Genomic DNA, 20,537 nt, shown 5'->3' with positions numbered 1-20,537 from the left:
GCTTTGTGAATCAAAAGCTTCAACCAAGATGCCAAGAAAATGGCTGAGACTTTATGACCTTTTCAAGTCTTTCTGAAATATTTTGTAGCCTCAACTTAATATTTCAAAGCTCTTACCACATCCAAAGAATGTAAAGACCTTTCAAGAGTATTCTTAGGATTAGGACACAAGGAGGTAACAATAATTTCCCTATTGATGTTGTTAGAATTCACAACCTTTGGCAAAAATGTAAACGAAGCCCGCAAAACAGCTTTATCTTTATAGAAAATCAGATAAGGAGACTCGCAAGAGAGAGCAGACAATTCAGAAACAATTCTAGCAGAAGAGATAGCCAAAAGAAATAAAACTTTCCAAGAAAGTAGTTTAATATCCAAAGATTGCATAGGCTCAAAAGAAGGAGCCTGCAAAATCTTTAAAACCAAATTGAGACTCCAAGGAGGAGAAATTGATTAAATAACAGGCTTGATATGAAAGCCTGAACAAAACAGTAAATATCAAGAAGCTTAGCAATCTTTCTATGAAATAAGACAGAAAGAGCAGATATTTGTCCTTTCAAAGTATTTGCAGACATCTCTTTATCCAAAGCATCCTGAAGAAACTGTAAAATCCTAGGAATTCTAAATGAATACCAAGAATAATCATGAGTGGAACACCATGAAATATAGGTTTTCCAAACCGTATGATAAATCTTACTTGAAACAGACTTACGAGCCTGTATCATAGTGTTAATTACTGAGTGAGAGAAACGTCTATGACTAAGAACTAAGCGTTCAAAGTCCATGCCTTTAAATTTAGAGATTTGAGATTCTTATGGAAAACTGGACCTTAAAACAGACTGTCTGGTCTTATAGGAAGTGACCAAGGCTGGCAACTGGACATTTGGACAAGGTCCGCATACCAGAACCTGTGAGGCCATGCTGGTGCTATCAGAAACACATAAGATTGTTCCAGTATGATCTTTGAGATCACTCCCAGAGGTGAAAAAAAAGTCTACAAGTGTGGAGGCAGGCCTTGTAAATGCTGTAGCTATGCTTTGGTGGGAGATAATTTCACATCAACCAATACTGGCAAAATTTATAAGATAAAAGAGAGATTAAATTGCAATTCTATTTTTACAATTTATCTTATCACCTGTACATTTTGCAAATTTCCAGAAATCTCAAAGATAGGATTAGGGAACACCTGCTGTCCATAGAAGCAGAAGTCCCTAAGACCCCTGTAGCTAAACACTTTTTTGAACACCCAAACAGATTAGACTATTTTAAATTTCAGGGTATTGAACATGTGACTTTAGGAGTAAGAGGTGGAGACAGATATCAAGCCCTAAGTAGAAAATACATTTTCTGGATTTACACACTGGAGACAGGATTCCCACAGGGGATGAATAAAATCAGTGATGTTAAATTGTTCATAGATAGATAGGATTAATTTGTATATCTTTATTCCTACTTATAATTTACTTTTTGAATATGGTAGGTTAGACATATCTGTGATTTAATACTCTACTGTTTGAATTTATTATGTCACTCTATAAGGTGTGAATATATCAGCTAGCTCACACTTGATGTAAAATCTGACTTTTCAAAAATTACCTTTTAAATACGTTAGGTTAGATATATCTGTGACTCAATACTCTTTTTCGATTTTATCATGTCACTCTGTCAGGTGTAAATATATCAGCTAGCTCAAACAAAATACGGAGTCTGATTTTTCCATGATGTTAAATGTTAGATGTATATATTAATATATATCGTTTTCTCTTTATTTTCTTACTTGTTAAGTGATACGGCTTTAATATTTTTGATGCAGTGGCTTTTATAATATACTATATGCATTTATCTTACTTATACGAGTAAGCAACATATTGTGTGTCAAAATGTTAAATTCTATACAGGTTGTACATTTTCTGAACTAGTTACTAAGAAATTGTATATATATGAGAGAGTTCCGCAATTCTATTTACAATATTTTATTACCACTTTTAAGATTGTCTTTTTGTATGTTTATTATATCAAGTGTATGTAGCGATATAATATATATTGCCGTGAGTTTGGTCATTTAATGGTTAAGTTGTACTTCAATCTGTCTTACCTGTGATTGGATATTTTGACCGCTCACTTTTGATTAAAACAGCTGCTAGGGACGCCTCTCTTTAGCAGTAAACGTGTCAGCTGTGGATTCGTTCTGTGTCATTTGTGTTCTTAATGCAAGTATAATAAAACGTTATTTTAAATGTACCTATCTCTCCCTGCCTAACATTCTTTCAACATGGGACTGTGAAACTACTTAAATTGTTTTGTCTTGTTGCTATTTGGGGTTTCTGGAGAGCCCTAGCAGTTCTGTGTGAGAGACAGCCCACTGCAGTGTATTCGACCTGCTGTGTACATGGGAGGCTAATACCACAAGTGCACTCGAGCTATACATACCAGTGCTATTAGGCGAGTCCAACTTTGAAATAACTCCCTTCACCTACCATACGGATCTTTTCAAGTCTGGATCGTCATCTGAAGTGGTAAGCCCTTGATTTCATTATTTTGGATGTCTTGGATTACAATGTTACTTTAATTTAAGCTTTGTGATATTTGTGGGACCCTTGTGTAGGGTAGCTTTCATAAAGAAACATTTTAACAACATATTCAAACAGTATAAGTCTCGAAGTTCTGCATATAATTGTGAAAAAATGTAAGCAGGTTGGTAAAACCATGGAACTGCTAGAGCATTCATCATTTCTGCCTGAAAATCCCTGGACCTGGAGAGGTATCTGGGAAGTTTCGTGTTTAGACGAGAGGCCATCTGATCTATGTCTGGAGTACCCCACATCTGCACAATCTGATAGAACACATCTGGATGGAGAGACTACTCCCCGGATGTAGAATCTGACGGCTGAGATAATCCGCTTCCAAATTGTCTACACCTGGTATATGAATCGCAGTGATTAGACAAGAGTTGAATTCTGCCCAAGAAAGTATTAGAGATACTTCTTTTATTGCTATGGGACTGAGAGACCCCCCTTGATGATTGACACATGCCACTGTTGTGACATTGTCTGCTTGAAACCGAATATACGATTCTCTCTATAATAGAGGCCAAGCCTGGAGAGCTCTGAAAATAGCGCAGAGTTCTAAGATATAGATTGGTAAACTCACCTCTCAAGGATTACAATCTCCTTGTGCTGTCAGAGTCCCCCAAACAGCTCCCCAACCTGAGAGACGTGCATCTGTTGTGTTGTGATCACAGTCCAGGTAGGACAAACAAAGGAGGCCCCTTAAACAATAAGGCAATGGTATAACCACCAAGTCAGAGAGAGTGGGGAGTTGGGATTTAAGTATATCAGTTGTGATATCTGAGTATAATCCCTGCACTTTTGGTGCCACATGCAAAACTGTAGAGGTCTCATATGAAAACAAGCAAAAAGGATTGCGTCTGATGCTGCAATCACGACACCTAAAACTTCCATGCACATTGCCACTGAAGATAATGATAAGAGACTGAAGGTTTAGACAAGCTGAAACCAATCTCAAACGTCTCTTTTCTGTTAGATTCAGTGTCCATGACTCCATCCCTATCTGGAAATCTATTGAGCTAGTACCAAAGATATTGTCCAAATAAGGAAACACCACAATACCCTGCTCTCTGATTACAGATAGAAGGGCACCTAAAACTATTAAGAATATTCTTGGTGCTGTTGCAAGGCCAAACGGAAGAGTGACAAATTGGTAATGCTTGTTTAGAAAAGAGAATCTCAGAAAACAAGGTAAGCGTCCTGTAACTCTATTGTGGACATGAAGTGACCTTGCTGATCAAAAGGCAGAATAGTCCTTATAGTCACCATCTTGAAAGTTGGAACTCTTACAAAACCATTTAAGGTTTTCAGATCCAAAATAGGTCTGAAAGAATTTTCCTTCATAGGTACAATGAATAGATTTGAATAAAAACCCCAATCCTTGTTCCTGCTGTGGAACTGGGAAAAATTAGCCCTCAAAGTTCTAGATCTGAAACACATTTCAGAAAGACTTGAGCTTTTACTGGGTTTTTTGTTACATGGGTAAGAAAGAATCTTCCCAAAGGAACTCTTATTTTGAATCCTATTCGAAACCCCTAAGAAATTATATTCTTAATCCACTGATTTTGGACAGAGTCTGTCCAAACTCTTTGAAAACAGAATTTATGTTTACCTGATAAATTACTTTCTCCAACGGTGTGTCCGGTCCACGGCGTCATCCTTACTTGTGGGATATTCTCTTCCCCAACAGGAAATGGCAAAGAGCCCAGCAAAGCTGGTCACATGATCCCTCCTAGGCTCCGCCTACCCCAGTCATTCGACCGACGTTAAGGAGGAATATTTGCATAGGAGAAACCATATGTTACCGTGGTGACTGTAGTTAAAGAAAATAAATTATCAGACCTGATTAAAAAAACCAGGGCGGGCCGTGGACCGGACACACCGTTGGAGAAAGTAATTTATCAGGTAAACATAAATTCTGTTTTCTCCAACATAGGTGTGTCCGGTCCACGGCGTCATCCTTACTTGTGGGAACCAATACCAAAGCTTTAGGACACGGATGAAGGGAGGGAGCAAATCAGGTCACCTAAATGGAAGGCACCACGGCTTGCAAAACCTTTCTCCCAAAAATAGCCTCAGAAGAAGCAAAAGTATCAAATTTGTAAAATTTAGAAAAAGTGTGCAGTGAAGACCAAGTCGCTGCCTTACATATCTGATCAACAGAAGCCTCGTTCTTGAAGGCCCATGTGGAAGCCACAGCCCTAGTGGAGTGAGCTGTGATTCTTTCAGGAGGCTGCCGTCCGGCAGTCTCATAAGCCAATCGGATAATGCTTTTAATCCAGAAGGAGAGAGAGGTAGAAGTTGCTTTTTGACCTCTCCGTTTACCAGAATAAACAACAAACAAAGACAAAGTTTGTCTGAAATCCTTAGTAGCTGCTAAGTAAAATTTGAGAGCACGAACTACATCCAAGTTGTGCAACAAACGTTCCTTCTTTGAAACTGGATTAGGACACAAAGAAGGCACAACTATCTCCTGGTTAATGTTTTTGTTAGAAACAACTTTTGGAAGAAAACCAGGTTTAGTACGCAAAACCACCTTATCTGCATGGAACACCAGATAAGGAGAAGAACACTGCAGAGCAGATAATTCTGAAACTCTTCTAGCAGAAGAAATTGCAACCAAAAACAAAACTTTCCAAGATAATAACTTAATATCAACGGAATGTAAGGGTTCAAACGGAACCCCCTGAAGAACTGAAAGAACTAGGTTGAGACTCCAAGGAGGAGTCAAAATTCTGTAAACAGGCTTGATTCTAACCAGAGCCTGAACAAAGGCTAGAACATCTGGCACAGCTGCCAGCTTTTTGTGAAGTAACACAGACAAGGCAGAAATCTGTCCCATCAAGGAACTTGCAGATAATCCTTTTTCCAATCCTTCTCGAAGGAAGGATAGACTCTTAGGAATCTTAACCTTGTCCCAAGGGAATCCTGCAGATTCACACCAACAGATATACCAAATTATGTGGTAATTTTTCTGGTTACAGGCTTTCAGGCCTGAACAAGAGTATTAATAACAGAATCTGAGAACCCTCGCTTTGATAAGATCAAGCGTTCAATCTCCAAGCAGTCAGCTGGAGTGGGTCGAACGGACCTAGAACAAGAAGGTCTCGTCTCAAAGGTAGCTTCCATGGTGGAGCCGATGACATATTCACCAGATCTGCATACCAAGTCCTGCGTGGCCACGCAGGAGCTATCAAAATCACCGACGCCCTCTCCTGATTGATCCTGGCTACCAGCCTGGGGATGAGAGGAAACGGCGGGAACACATAAGCTAGTTTGAAGGTCCAAGGTGCTACTAGTGCATCCACTAGAGCCGCCTTGGGATCTCTGGATCTGTACCCGTAGTAAGGAACTCTGAAGTTCTGACGAGAGGCCATCAGATCCATGTCTGGAATGCCCCACGGTTGAGTGACTTGGGCAAAGATTTCCGGATGGAGTTCCCACTCCCCCGGATGCAATGTCTGACGACTCAGAAAATCCGCTTCCCAATTTTCCACTCCTGGGATGTGGATAGCAGACAGGTGGCAGGAGTGAGACTCCGCCCATAGAATGATTTTGGTCACTTCTTCCATCGCTAGGGAACTCCTTGTTCCCCCCTGATGGTTGATGTATGAACTTGGCCCTCGCTAGCTGAGGCCAAGCTTTGAGAGCATTGAATATCGCTCTCAGTTCCAGAATATTTATCGGTAGAAGAGATTCTACCCGAGACCAAAGACCCTGAGCTTTCAGGGATCCCCAGACCGCGCCCCAGCCCATCAGACTGGCGTCGGTCGTGACAATGACCCACTCTGGTCTGCGGAAGGTCATCCCTTGTGACAGGTTGTCCAGGGACAGCCACCAACGGAATGAGTCTCTGGTCCTCTGATTTACTTGTATCTTCGGAGACAAGTCTGAATAGTCCCCATTCCACTGACTGAGCATGAACAGTTGTAATGGTCTTAGATGAATGCGCACAAAAGGAACTATGTCCATTGCCGCTACCATCAAACCGATCACTTCCATGCACTGCGCTATGGAAGGAAGAGGAACGGAATGAAGTATCCGACAAGAGTCTAGAAGTTTTGTTTTTCTGGCTTCTGTCAGAAAAATCCTCATTTCTAAGGAGTCTATTATAGTTCCCAAGAAGGGAACCCTCGTTGACGGAGATAGAGAACTCTTTTCCACGTTCACTTTCCATCCGTGAGATCTGAGAAAGGCCAGGACAATGTCCGTGTGAGCCTTTACTTGAGGAAGGGACGACGCTCGAATCAGAATGTCGTCCAAGTAAGGTACTACAGCAATGCCCCTTGGTCTTAGCACCGCCAGAAGGGACCCTAGTACCTATGAGAAAATCCTAGGAGCAGTGGCTAATCCGAAAGAAAACGCCACGAACTGGAAATGCTTGTCCAGGAATTCAAACCTTAGGAACCGATGATGTTCCTTGTGGATAGGAATATGTAGATACGCATCCTTGAAATCCACCTTGGTCATGAATTGACCTTCCTGGATGGAAGGAAGAAGTGTTCGAATGGTTTCCATCTTGAACGATGGAACCTTGAGAAACTTGTTCAAGATCTTGAGATCTAAGATTTATTTTTGGTCTTGAAAAGACCTATCCTGAGGAAGGGCGTGGCCCTTGCCCCCAGTGATATCAGAGATAATCTCTTTCAAGTCAGGGCCAAAGAGTGTTTTCCCCTTGAAAGGAATGTCAAGCAATTTGTTCTTGGAAGACGCATCCGCTGCCCAAGATTTTAACCAAAGCGCTCTGCGCCACAATAGCAAACCCAGAATTTTTTCGCCGCTAACCTAGCCAATTGCAAGGTGGCGTCTAGGGTGAAAGAATTAGCCAATTTAAGAGCACGAATTCTGTCCATAATCTCCTCATAAGAAGAAGAATTACTAATAATCGCCTTTCCTAGCTCATCAAACTAGAAACACGCGGCTGCAGTGACAGGGACAATGCATGCAATTGGTTGTAGAAGGGAACCTTGCTGAACAAACATCTTTAGCAGACCTTCTAATTTTTTATCCATAGGATCTTGGAAAGCACAACTATCTTCTATGGGTATAGTGGCGCGCTTGTGTAGAGTAGAAACCGCCCCCTCGACCTTGGGGACTGTCTGCCATCAGTCCCTTCTGGGGTCGACTATAGGAAAACAATTTTATAAATATGGGGGGAGGTACTAAAGGTATACCGGGCCTGTCCCATTCTTTACTAACAATGTACGCCACCCGCTTGGATATAGGAAAAGCTTCGGGGGGCCCCGGGGCCTCTAAGAACTTTTCCATTTTACATAGTGGTTCTGGAATGACCAGATAATCACAATCATCCAAATTGGATAACACCTCCTTAAGCAGAGCGCGGAGATGTTCCAACTTAAATTTAAAAGTAATCACATCAGGTTCAGCTTGTTGAGAAATGTTTCCTGAATCTGAAATTTCTCCCTCAGACAAAACCTCCCTGGCCCCCTCAGACTGGTGTAGGGGCCCTTCAGAAACCATATCATCAGCGTTCTCATGCTCTACAGAATTTTCTAAAACAGAGCAGTCGCGCTTTCGCTGATAAGTGGGCATATTGGCTAAAATGTTTTTGATAGAATTATCCATTACAGCCGTTAAATGTTGCATAGTAAGGAGTATTGGCGCACTAGATGTACTAGGGGCCTCCTGTATGGGCAAGACTGGTGTAGACGAAGGAGGGGATGATGCAGTACCATGCTTACTCCCCTCACTTGAGGAATCATCTTGGGCATCATTTTTACTAAATTTTTTTATGACATAAAATACATATAGTTAAATGAGAAGGAACCTTGGTTTCCCCACAGTCAGAACACAATCTATCTGGTAGTTCAGACATGTTAAACAGGCATAAACTTGATAACAAAGCACAAAAAACGTTTTAAAATAAAACCGTTACTGTCACTTTAAATTTTAAACTAAACACACTTTATTACTGCAATTGTGAAAAAGTATGAAGGAATTGTTCAAAATTCACCAAAATTTCACCACAGTGTCTTAAAGCCTTAAAAGTATTGCACACCAAATTTGGAAGCTTTAACCCTTAAAATAACGGAACCGGAGCCGTTTTTATATTTAACCCCTTTACAGTCCCTGGAATCTGCTTTGCTGAGACCCAACCAAGCCCAAAGGGGAATACGATACCAAATGATGCCTTCAGAAAGACTTTTCTATGTATCAGAGCTCCACACACATGCAGCTGCATGCCATGCTGTCCTCAAAAACAAGTGCGCCATACCGGCGCGAAAATGAGGCTCTGACTATGATTAGGGAAAGCCCCTAAAGAATAAGGTGTCAAAAACAGTGCCTGCCGATATAATCATATCAAAATACCCAGAATAAATGATTCCTCAAGGCTAAATATGTGTTAATAATGAATCGATTTAGCCCAGAAAAAGTCTACAGTCTTAATAAGCCCTTGTGAAGCCCTTATTTACTATCTTAATAAACATGGCTTACCGGATCCCATAGGGAAAATGACAGCTTCCAGCATTACATCGTCTTGTTAGAATGTGTCATACCTCAAGCAGTAAGAGACTGCACACTGTTCCCCCAACTGAAGTTAATTGCTCTCAACAGTCCTGTGTGGAACAGCCATGGATTTTAGTTACGGTGCTAAAATCATTTTCCTCATACAAACAGAAATCTTCATCTCTTTTCTGTTTCTGAGTAAATAGTACATACCAGCACTATTTTAAAATAACAAACTCTTGATTGAATAATAAAAACTACAGTTAAACACTAAAAAACTCTAAGCCATCTCCGTGGAGATGTTGCCTGTACAACGGCAAAGAGAATGACTGGGGTAGGCGGAGCCTAGGAGGGATCATGTGACCAGCTTTGCTGGGCTCTTTGCCATTTCCTGTTGGGGAAGAGAATATCCCACAAGTAAGGATGACGCCGTGGACCGGACACACCTATGTTGGAGAAATAGCTTTAGTCTACCCCCTACCAGAAGAACTGGCTTGAGTGCCGCACCTTTATATAGGTTTAGAGGCAGGAATTGGTATCTTATAAGGCTTGGATTTATTCCAATTCGGAGATGGTCTCCAATTAGAGCCAGAGGCCTTAGGGGAAGGAGTGGTTTTCTGTTCTCTATTCTGACAAAAGGAAGGAAAACGATTGGGAGCTTTAAATTTACCCTTAGATTTCTTGTCTTGGTTCAGAGAAACTCCCTTACCCCCAGTAACAGTGGAGATAATAGAATAGAATTTTGAACCAAAAATATTTTCACCTTGAAAAGAGAGAGATAATAATCATTCCAAGATTTAAACCATAAAGCTCTTCTAGTTAGAATGGCTAAAGACATGGATTTGACATTGATCTTCCTAACATCAAATATAGCATCACAAATAAAATGATTTGCATGTTGAAGTAAAACAATAATGTTAGATAATTCAAAAACTGCTGTGCTAAACTGTTCAACCAAAAGTAGAAGCAGCAACATCAGCCATAGATATAACAGGTCTAAGAATATAGCAAGAATGTAAATATGCCCTTCTTGGATAAGATTCAAGCTTCCTATCTAAAGGATCCTTGGCTACAGGTAAAGGATACAATTTCTTAAACCTAGAAGAAGGGTTGAAAGAGGTTTAGACCATTCTTTAGCAATCACATTAGAGATAGTGTCAGGAATAGGAAATACTTCAGGAGTAATAACAGTAGTCTTAAATACAGAATTTAGACAATTACTAGCTTTATCATCAGGATATTTAGACTCCTCAATACCCAAAGTAAACAAAACTTCCTTTAAGAGAGAACGAATATATTCAAACTTAAATAAAAAAGAAGATTGGTCTATATCAGTTTCTGACGTGGCATCCTCTGAATCAGAGGAAACCCCATCAGTAGAGGATACGTCAGTATGCTGAAGGTCAGAACTTAATTCACTAAGTTTAGAAAAATGTTGCAAAAACCTTTTACATTTATTTGAAGGCAAAATAGCAGTCATTACCTTCTCTATAACTGTAGAAATAAAATCTTACATTTCTGCAGTAATGTTATGCACATTTAGACTGAGATGGAATAACAGTGTGTGTATTTGTTCTCATAGATATATTTAACAATTTGTTAAACAAGGGCCACATAATAGAGCTGAATAATTTAGATCAGCTTAATTACAACAAGCATATTTAGCTTTGTTAAATACCTGTTTAGGCAGCTCAAATCCTATGGTAACATCAGAGGCAGGTTCAGTTTGAGACATAATTGCAAAAAAACTAAAATAAATTAATTCTGCAAATTTATATCCATGCTCCTATATATGATAAATATATAACAGGCTTGAGAGAATAGGAAACAGCGAAAAAATTTTTATAAAAAAGAAAACCGATTCATAAAATGCTGCATGAAAGCTCTCTAAGTGTTTACTGAGAACACTGAATGAGCTGGGGACGGAGCTTATAACCGCAATTTTTTTTTGGGGGGGAAATTTTTGGCAGGAAATTTGGCGCCAAAAAAATGGCACATGATGACACGTCACCCGATGACATAAATAGCGCCATAACATGCGCGACATGCAAAGCTGAAGAGGATTTCTAAAACACCTATCACTATATACAAAATAACAAATGTACCAAAATAAAGCCTAATGGATACTTCTATTATAGCTGCATAAAATGTGATTATCGACATTCCATGAGACTAACATAATACTTAGCATCCTAATTTATAAATAAATTACTAGCTTCCAAAAAAACCTGTATGTTTCACAGACTCTACCAACCTTGACAAATATTTAGCCACAAATAGTCGCTAAAAGAAGCACTGAATTACTGACTCAAGGCATGTATACAAACAATATATAACAACTTTACTTAAAAAGTGTCCAATCCATAGCGGAGTGTGTCTTATATAATAAAAGTATATACTTAACGTGTAAAACACCAATCCACATATAGCAGACAGCCAAACCAGTACTGAAACATATCAGCAGAGGTAATGGTAGAGGAGTATAATGTTGATCTGTAAAGGGAGGCAGCAGATGAATCCCTGCAACCGATTACAGAGAGCCCTAGAATAGATTTGGTATCATCAGGCAATACTCCCTTCACATCCCTCAGACAAACACTGTACTTAGAGAGGAACTGGGCTTCAATATGCTTAGAAGCGCCTTTCACAGAAGAAATCAAGCACCTCATGCTTCACCACCTTCTAAGGAGGCAAAGTTTGTAAACCTGAGGTATGGGTGAGGTGGGAGGTGTATTTATAGTCATTTGAGGTTTGGTAAACTTTGCTCCCTTCTGGTAGGAATGTATATCCCATACGTCACTAGCTCATGGACTCTTGCCACTTACATGAAAGAAATCTCATTTAATCAGCTTAGCCCTATATAAAAGAACAGTTAAAATGAAAGAATGAAAAAAGAGCCCTAGATGTAGATACTTTTTCCTGGGTCTCATCAGTTTGGTTCACCTGATCCCTCTGGACACAGTAAAGATACATGTATAGATAAACTTTTGTTTTATTGCACCAAATGCTGAACTGCTCAGCATATTATTACAATGAGAGAAACATGAATCAGTGGGGTGTACTACCTGAGTTGAGCAGCTCATGCAAAACTTCTTCTTTTAGTAACTGATCTAGAGGAGCTTGAGGGAAGTATCCCAGTATGCAGAAGGAGTAAACAACTCTAAGTAGTTCTAGTGGAGGAATCCGAGGTAGATATAACTGGAGAGAAGTGTTTAAAGCATCGAGGAACCTGTGAAATACAAATAGAAAAAAAGCTAGTTCATTGTGTCAACATATTGCTATATAAAGAAACCTATTCTGGGAATCCACTCATTCGCCCCTGACCTCCAAGGTGCTTACTGGTATCTGAGACTGCAGAGAAAAAAACAATGCAAAGAAAAATGCAAGGGCCGGTTGTGTCTAGAAGAGGCTGAAGACAGACACTCCTGCAATCAGGAATAAGATATCCTCAAAACACTTGGGGGACAGTGACGTTTTTACATTTATGGGATGTATTCAATTGGAATGGAGGTCCCCTGGATGTAGTTGTGATGGGGCTTAGGAATCTTAGGAATCCTTGCTGTTAAGGCATACTTTCAGTGGGGATGAGGCAGGTAAGGTTATAATAGCAGTTAGGCTGGGTAATCACAGCTGTGGGGGGGGGACCAGAACTAGCATGGTTAGTGTAGGCTGGTGCAGTATGGGTTAATGTAAAGGGTGAAGGTCACAGTTAGGATTAACTTGCATGGGGTTTAGGTTGTGCTCAGGATTACTGGGGACGTGTGCTATGCCTATAATACGGATCCCCTAATTATAGACATAGCACATAACATACATCACTCACTGTTTATTACTTCCTAAGAAGTTTTGAATTTTATATCTGCTTTTAAACAAACCTAACTGGTCATTATGTCCAATTGAAAGGAGCCATTGTATTGCAGAGGCACAAAAATAACTCCCTAAAGTAACGTGGCCACAAAGATAAAGCCATTTTAAGAATGAATACATGCAGAAATGTCCTTTTAACAGCTACTTTATTATAATAATCTGGGCCTATGTGGGGCTAATTTAATGCTTCTATAAAAATATATTACAATGCATCAGCATTGTATTTTTTAGCTTAACAAATCAAATTCAAATGATGGCATTTTGTATCACTTACGGAGATAATTAACCGGCTCCCATACCATTAAAGGGATAGTAAACCCCAAAATTTTCTTTTATGATTCAGATAGAACATACAATTTTAAACAACTTTCCAATTTAATGCTATTATCAAATTATCTTCATTCTCTTGTTATCCATTGCTGAAGGGACAGCATTGCACTGCTAACAGGAAGCTGAAAAACATAATTTATGCTTACCTGATAAATGTATTTCTCTTGTAGTGTATCCAGTCCACGGATCATCCATTACTTGTGGGATATTCTCCTTCCCAACAGGAAGTTGCAAGAGGATCACCCACAGCAGAGCTGCTATATAGCTCCTCCGCTCACTGCCATATCCAGTCATTCGACCGAAACAAGCCGAGAAAGGAGAAACCATAAGGTGCAGTGGTGACTGTAGTTTAATTAAAATTTAGACCTGCCTGAAAAGGACAGGGCGGGCCGTGGACTGGATACACTACAAGAGAAATAAATTTATCAGGTAAGCATAAATTATGTTTTCTCTTGTTAAGTGTATCCAGTCCACGGATCATCCAATACCAAAGCTAAAGTACACGGATGACGGGAGGGACAAGGCAGGAACTTAAACGGAAGGAACCACTGCCTGTAGAACCTTTCTCCCAAAAACAGCCTTCGAAGAAGCAAAAGTATCAAATTTGTAAAATTTGGAAAAAGTATGAAGGGAAGACCAAGTTGCAGCCTTGCAAATCTGTTCAACAGAGGCCTCATTTTTAAAGGCCCAGGTGGAAGCCACAGCTCTAGTAGAATGAGCTGTAATCCTTTGAGGAGGCTGCTGTCCAGCAGTCTCATAGGCTAAACGGATTATACTCCGAAGCCAAAAAGAAAGAGAGGTTGCCGAGGCCTTCTGACCTCTCCTCTGTCCAGAGTAAACAACAAACAGGTTAGATGTTTGGCGAAAATCTTTAGTAGCCTATAAGTAAAACTTCAAGGCACGGACTACGTCTAGATTATGCAAAAGATGTTCCTTCTTTGAAGAAGGATTAGGACATAATGATGGAACAACAATCTCTTGATTGATATTCTTGTTAGAAACCACCTTAGGTAAAAACCCAGGTTTTGTACGCAGAACAACTTTATCTGAATGAAAGATCAGATAAGGAGAATCACAATGTAAGGCAGATAACTCCGAGACTCTTCGAGCCGAGGAAATAGCCATCAGAAAAAGAACTTTCCATGAAAGAAGTTTGATATCAATAGAATGAAGGGGTTCAAACGGAACCCCTTGAAGAACTTTAAGAACCAAGTTTAAGCTCCATGGAGGAGCAACAGGTTTAAACACAGGCTTAATTCTAACTAAAGCCTGACAAAATGCCTGAACGTCTGGAACTTCTGCCAGACGCTTGTGTAAAAGAATAGACAGAGCAGAAATCTGTCCCTTTAAAGAACTAGCTGATAATCCTTTGTCTAAACCCTCTTGGAGGAAGGACAATATCCTAGGAATCCTAACCCTACTCCATGAGTAATTCTTGGATTCACACCAATGAAGATATTTACGCCATATCTTGTGGTAAATTTTCCTGGTGACAGGCTTTCGTGCCTGTATTAAGGTATCAATTACTGACTCGGAGAAGCCACGCTTTGATAGGATCAAGCGTTCAATCTCCATGCAGTCAGTCTCAGAGAAAGTAGATTCGGATGATTGAAAGGACCTTGTATTAGAAGGTCTTGTCTCAGAGGCAGAGTCCATGGTGGAAAGGATGACATGTCCACCTGGTCTGCATACCAGGTCCTGCGTGGCCACGCAGGCACTATCAATATCACCAATGCTCTTTCCTGTTTGATTTTGGCAATCAGACGAGGGAGCAGAGGAAACGGTGGAAACACATAAGCCAGGTTGAAGAACCAAGGCGCTGCTAGAGCATCTATCAGTGCCGCTTCTGGGTCCCTGGACCTGGATCCGTAACAAGGAAGCTTGGCGTTCTGGCGAGACGCCATGAGATCCAATTCTGGTTTGCCCCAACGGAGAACCAATTGAGCAAACACCTCCGGATGGAGTTCCCATTCCCCCGGATGAAAAGTCTGACGACTTAGAAAATCCGCCTCCCAGTTCTCTACACCTGGGATATGGATCGCTGACAGGTGGCAAGAGTGAGTCTCTGCCCAGCGAATTATCTTGGAGACTTCTGACATCGCTAGGGAACTCCTGGTTCCCCCTTGATGGTTGATGTAAGCCACAGTCGTGATGTTGTCCGACTGAAATCTGATGAACCTCAGTGTTGCTAGCTGAGGCCAAGCCAGAAGAGCATTGAATATTGCTCTTAACTCCAGAATATTTATTGGGAGGAGTTTCTCCTCCTGAGTCCATGAACCCTGAGCCTTCAGGGAGTTCCAGACTGCACCCCAACCTAGAAGGCTGGCATCTGTTGTTACAATTGTCCAATCTGGTCTGCGAAAGGTCATACCCTTGGACAGATGGGCCCGAGATAACCACCAGAGAAGAGAATCTCTGGTTTCCTGATCCAGATTTAGTAGAGGGGGCAAATCTGTCTAATCCCCATTCCACTGACTGAGCATGCATAATTGCAGCGGTCTGAGATGCAGGCGCGCGAATGGCACTATGTCCATCGCCGCTACCATTAAGCCGATTACTTCCATGCACTGAGCCACCGTGGGGCGCGGAATGGAGTGAAGAACACGTTAAGCATTTAGAAGTTTTGATAACCTGGACTCCGTCAGGTAAATTTTCATTTCTACACAAGTCCCTAGGAAGGAAACCCTCATGAGAGGAGATAGAGAACTCTTTTCTTCGTTCACTTTCCACCCATGTGACCTCAGGAATGCCAGAACTATCTCTGTATGAGATTTGGCAATTTGAAAGCTTGACGTCTGTATCAGGATATCGTCCAGGTAAGGAGCCACCGCTATGCCTCGCGGTCTTAGGACCGCCAGAAGTGAGCCCAGAACCTTTGTAAAAATTCTTGGGGCTGTAGCCAACCCGAATGGAAGAGCTACAAATTGGTAATGCCTGTCTAGAAAGGCAAACCTCAGGAACTGATGATGATTCTTGTGAATCGGAATGTGAAGGTAGGCATCCTTTAAGTCCACTGTGGTCATGTACTGACCCTCTTGGATCATGGGTAAAATGGTTCGAATAGTTTCCATCTTGAATGACGGAACTCTGAGGAATTTGTTTAGGATCTTTAAATCCAAAATTGGTCTGAAGGTTCCCTCTTTTTTGGGAACCACAAACAGATTTGAATAAAACCCCTGTCCTTGTTCCGTCCGCGGAACTGGATGGATCACTCCCATTACAAGGAGACCTTGTACGCAGCTAAGGAATGCCTCTTTCTTTATCTGGTTTGCAGATAATCTTGAAAGGTGAAATCTCCCTTGTGGAGGAGAATCTTTGAAGTCCAGAAGATATCCCTGAGATATGATCTCCAACGCCCAGGGATCCTGAACATCTCTTGCCCACACCTGGGCAAAGAGAGAGAGTCTGCCCCCTACTAGATCCGTTGTCGGATAGGGGGCCGCTCCTTCATGCTGTCTTAGAGGCAGCAACAGGCTTTCTGGCCTGCTTGCCCTTGTTCCAGGACTGGTTAGGTTTCCAGGCCTGCTTGGATTGAGCAAAAGTTCCCTCTTGTTTTGAAGCAGAGGAAGTTGATGCTGCACCTGCCTTGAAATTTCGAAAGGCACGAAAATTAGACTGTTTGGCCTTTGATTTGGCCCTGTCCTGAGGAAGGGTATGACCCTTACCTCCACTAATGTCAGCAATAATTTCTTTCAAACCAGGCCCGAATAAGGTCTGCCCCTTGAAAGGAATGTTGAGTAATTTAGACTTTGAAGTCACATCAGCTGACCAGGATTTGAGCCATAGAGCCCTACGCGCCTGGATGGCGAATCCGGAATTCTTAGCCGTTAGTTTAGTCAAATGAACAATGGCATCAGAAACAAATGAGTTAGCTAGCTTAAGAGTTCTAAGCTTGTCACCAATTTCAGTCAATGGAGCTGTATGGATGGCCTCTTCCAGGGCCTCAAACCAGAATGCCGCCACCGCAGTAGTGACAGGCGCAATGCATGCAAGGGGCTGTAAAATAAAACCTTGTTGAATAAACATTTTCTTAAGGTAACCCTCTAATTTTTTTTATCCATTGGATCTGAAAAAGCACAACTGTCCTCAACCGGGATAGTGGTACGCTTTGCTAAAGTAGAAACTGCTCCCTCCACCTTAGGGACAGTCTGCCATAAGTCCCGTGTAGTGGCATCTATTGGAAACATTTTTCTAAATATAGGAGGTGGGGAAAAGGGCACACCGGGCCTATCCCACTCCTTACTAATTACTGTAAGTCTTTTAGGTATTGGAAAAACATCAGTACTCACCGGCACTGCATAGTATTTATCCAGCCTACACAATTTCTCTGGCACTGCAATTGTGTCACAGTCATTCAGAGCAGCTAATACCTCCCCAAGCAATACACGGAGGTTCTCAAGCTTAAATTTAAAATTAGAAATCTCTGAATCAGGTCTCCCAGATTCAGAGACGTCACCCACATACTGAAGCTCTCCGTCCTCAGGTTCTGCATATTGTGACGCAGTATCAGACATGGCACTTACAGCATCTACGCGCTCTGTATCTCGTCTAACCCCAGAGCTATCGCGCTTGCCTCTCAATTCAGGCAATCTGGATAATACCTCTGACAGGGTATTATTCATGATTGCAGCCATGTCCTGCAAAGTAATCGCTATGGGCGTCCCTGATGTACTTGGCCCCATATTAGCGTGCGTCCCTTGAGCGGGAGGCGAAGGGTCCGACACGTGGGGAGAGTTAGTCGGCATAACTTCCCCCTCGACAGACCCCTCTGGTGACAATTCTTTTATAGATAAAGACTGATCTTTACTGTTTAAGGTGAAATCAATACATTTAGTACACATTCTCCTATGGGGCTCCACCATGGCTTTTAAACATAATGAACAAGTATCCTCTGTTTTAGACATGTTTGTACAGTCTAGCAATGAGACTAGCAAGCTTGGAAAACACTTTAAAGCAAGTTAACAAGCAATATAAAAAACGTTACTGTGCCTTTAAGAGAAACAAATTTTGACAAAATTTGAAATAACAGTGAAAAAAGGCAGTTAAACTAACAGAATTTTTACAGTGTATGTAACAAGTCAGCAGAGCATTGCACCCACTTGCAAATGGATGATTAACCCCTTAATAACAAAAACAGAATAATAAATGACAAAAACGTTTTTTAAACACAGTCACAACAACTGCCACAGTCTACTGTGATTGTTACCCTCCTCAAACACGACTTTGAAGCCTTTTGAGCCCTTCAGAGATGTCCTGGATCATGCAGGAAAAAGCTGAATGTCTCTGTCAGTATTTTTAGCTGCACAGAAAAGCACTAAAATAGGCCCTTCCCACTCATATTGCAACAGTGGAAAGCCTCAGGAACTGTTTCTAGGCAAAAATCAAACCAGCCATGTGGAAAAAAACTAGGCCCCAATAAGTTTTGTCACCAAACATATATAAAAACGATTAAACATGCCAGCAAACGTTTTATATTACACTTTTATAAGAGTATGCATCTCTATTAATAAGCCTGATACCAGTCGCTATCACTGCATTTAAGGCTTTACTTACATTAATCCGGTATCAGCAGCATTTTCTAGCAAATTCCATCCCTAGAAAAATATTCTTAACTGCACATACCTTATTGCAGGAAAACCTGCACGCCATTCCCTTTCTGAAGTTACCTCACTCCTCAGAATATATGAGAACAGCAATGGATCTTAGTTACTTTTGCTAAGATCATAGAAATCACAGGCAGATTCTTCTTCTAATGCTGCCTGAGATGAAACAGTACACTCCGGTACCATTTAAAAATAACAAACTTTTGATTGAAGTTAAAAAACTAACTATAATACACCACTCTCCTCTTACTACGTCCATCTTTGTTGAGAGTTGCAAGAGAATGACTGGATATGGCAGTGAGGGGAGGAGCTATATAGCAGCTCTGCTGTGGGTGATCCTCTTGCAACTTCCTGTTGGGAAGGAGAATATCCCACAAGTAATGGATGATCCGTGGACTGGATACACTTAACAAGAGAAATATCTATTTAGCCAATCACAAGAGACAAATGTGTGCACGCACCAATTAGCAGCAGCTCCCACTAATGTATGATATGTGCGTATTCATTTTTTTAACAAGGGATACTAAGAGAACAAAGCACATTTGAAAATATAAGTGAATTTAAAAGTGTATTAAAATGACATGCTCTATCTGAATCATGCAAGTTTAATTTTGACTTTCCTATCCCTTTAAGTAGTTGTTGCTTATGATGTTATATTTAGAACTTTCTACTAAGTATGCAGAGGTTAAAAATGTATGATTAAATATTTACTGCATTGTCTCGTCAAGTACAGGTCATTACTATCTAAAGCAAACTTGCTTTTCTACAATATAGAAATACATAACATTTGAGAATAAACGAATCTGCGATACACTAAGAGACTCACTGCTGGCTCTGACCCTTGGGAAGGTGATTCAGAAGAGAATAAACTTTGACTGATATCAGCAGGTCCTTAAACGTGAGCGACTCTGGGCTTTTGATCACTCTTTCTGCAAAACAATCCAGTAGAGCGATGTGTCGGAAGTGGAGCTTTTCCAGTAAAGAAAGGAACAATGTGATCTGAAAATAGAGATGCGTCTTACAGCAGTGTTCAATAGAAATTTACAGTAATTAAACTTTAACGATAGAGAATACAATCAAATTGACTGACTTATTGACATCTAATTTAGCTCTCTCTCTTGGTATCCTTTGTTGTTGAATCTTAGCTCCTTACCATAAGAGCATCCTGAGGTATGCCTAAAAGTGTGCACGTCTTGAACACTATATGTATAAAATTGTTGCAAACACTGTTGCCATATAGTACACGTGCATCCTCCTAGGTATGCGCACATGAAAAGGTGTCAGTTACATTTCAACAAAGGGTACCAAGAGAAAGCAACAAGTTAGATTTCAATTGGAAAGCGTTTTTTTATATCATTTATTTTTTATATATAAATGTTACCCTGAATGATGAGAGTTTAAATTTGACCTAAGTTTAACATAACCAACTGCACATAGAAGTTGCAAGTAAATAGTATTGCTTTCACTTGCTAATGAGAAATCCTGTACACCACAGTATGGTCACTGTTAAGAAATGTTGTGCCCTAAAGGAAAAGGTCATCTAAATAGTGTTTAGAACGAATAATCTAATTCAAAATCTAATTGAACTGGATATAATGTTAGGCAAAGCAAAACCAAACTTCCACATTAACTCAGAAGAGGATTATATAAAAAAAAAGTCAACATGACATATGGACAGAAAAAAAGCAACTAAAAAATGACTGCAT

The 20,537-nt window shown here is 40.6% G+C and overlaps 1 protein-coding gene across 2 annotated transcripts in view; it reads right to left on the bottom strand.

The window, feature by feature from the left end:
* The window catches only part of FASTKD2 (FAST kinase domains 2), a 144,128-nt gene that overhangs the window by 63,456 nt on the left and 60,135 nt on the right, over positions 1–20,537 (bottom strand). For both annotated transcript variants that reach the window (XM_053698650.1, XM_053698651.1), the window contains 2 exons: positions 19,658–19,830; positions 12,097–12,260 (listed from right to left, as the gene is read on the bottom strand). In XM_053698650.1, the coding sequence (XP_053554625.1) occupies positions 12,097–12,260; positions 19,658–19,830 (337 nt within the window). The remainder of the gene's footprint in view (positions 1–12,096; positions 12,261–19,657; positions 19,831–20,537) is intronic.

Source organism: Bombina bombina, chromosome 1 (assembly GCF_027579735.1).
Source record: "Bombina bombina isolate aBomBom1 chromosome 1, aBomBom1.pri, whole genome shotgun sequence".
NCBI classification, from domain to species: domain Eukaryota; kingdom Metazoa; phylum Chordata; class Amphibia; order Anura; family Bombinatoridae; genus Bombina; species Bombina bombina.
The sequence above is the reverse complement of the archived record's forward strand: the minus strand, read 5'-3'. Positions and strand labels throughout refer to the sequence as shown.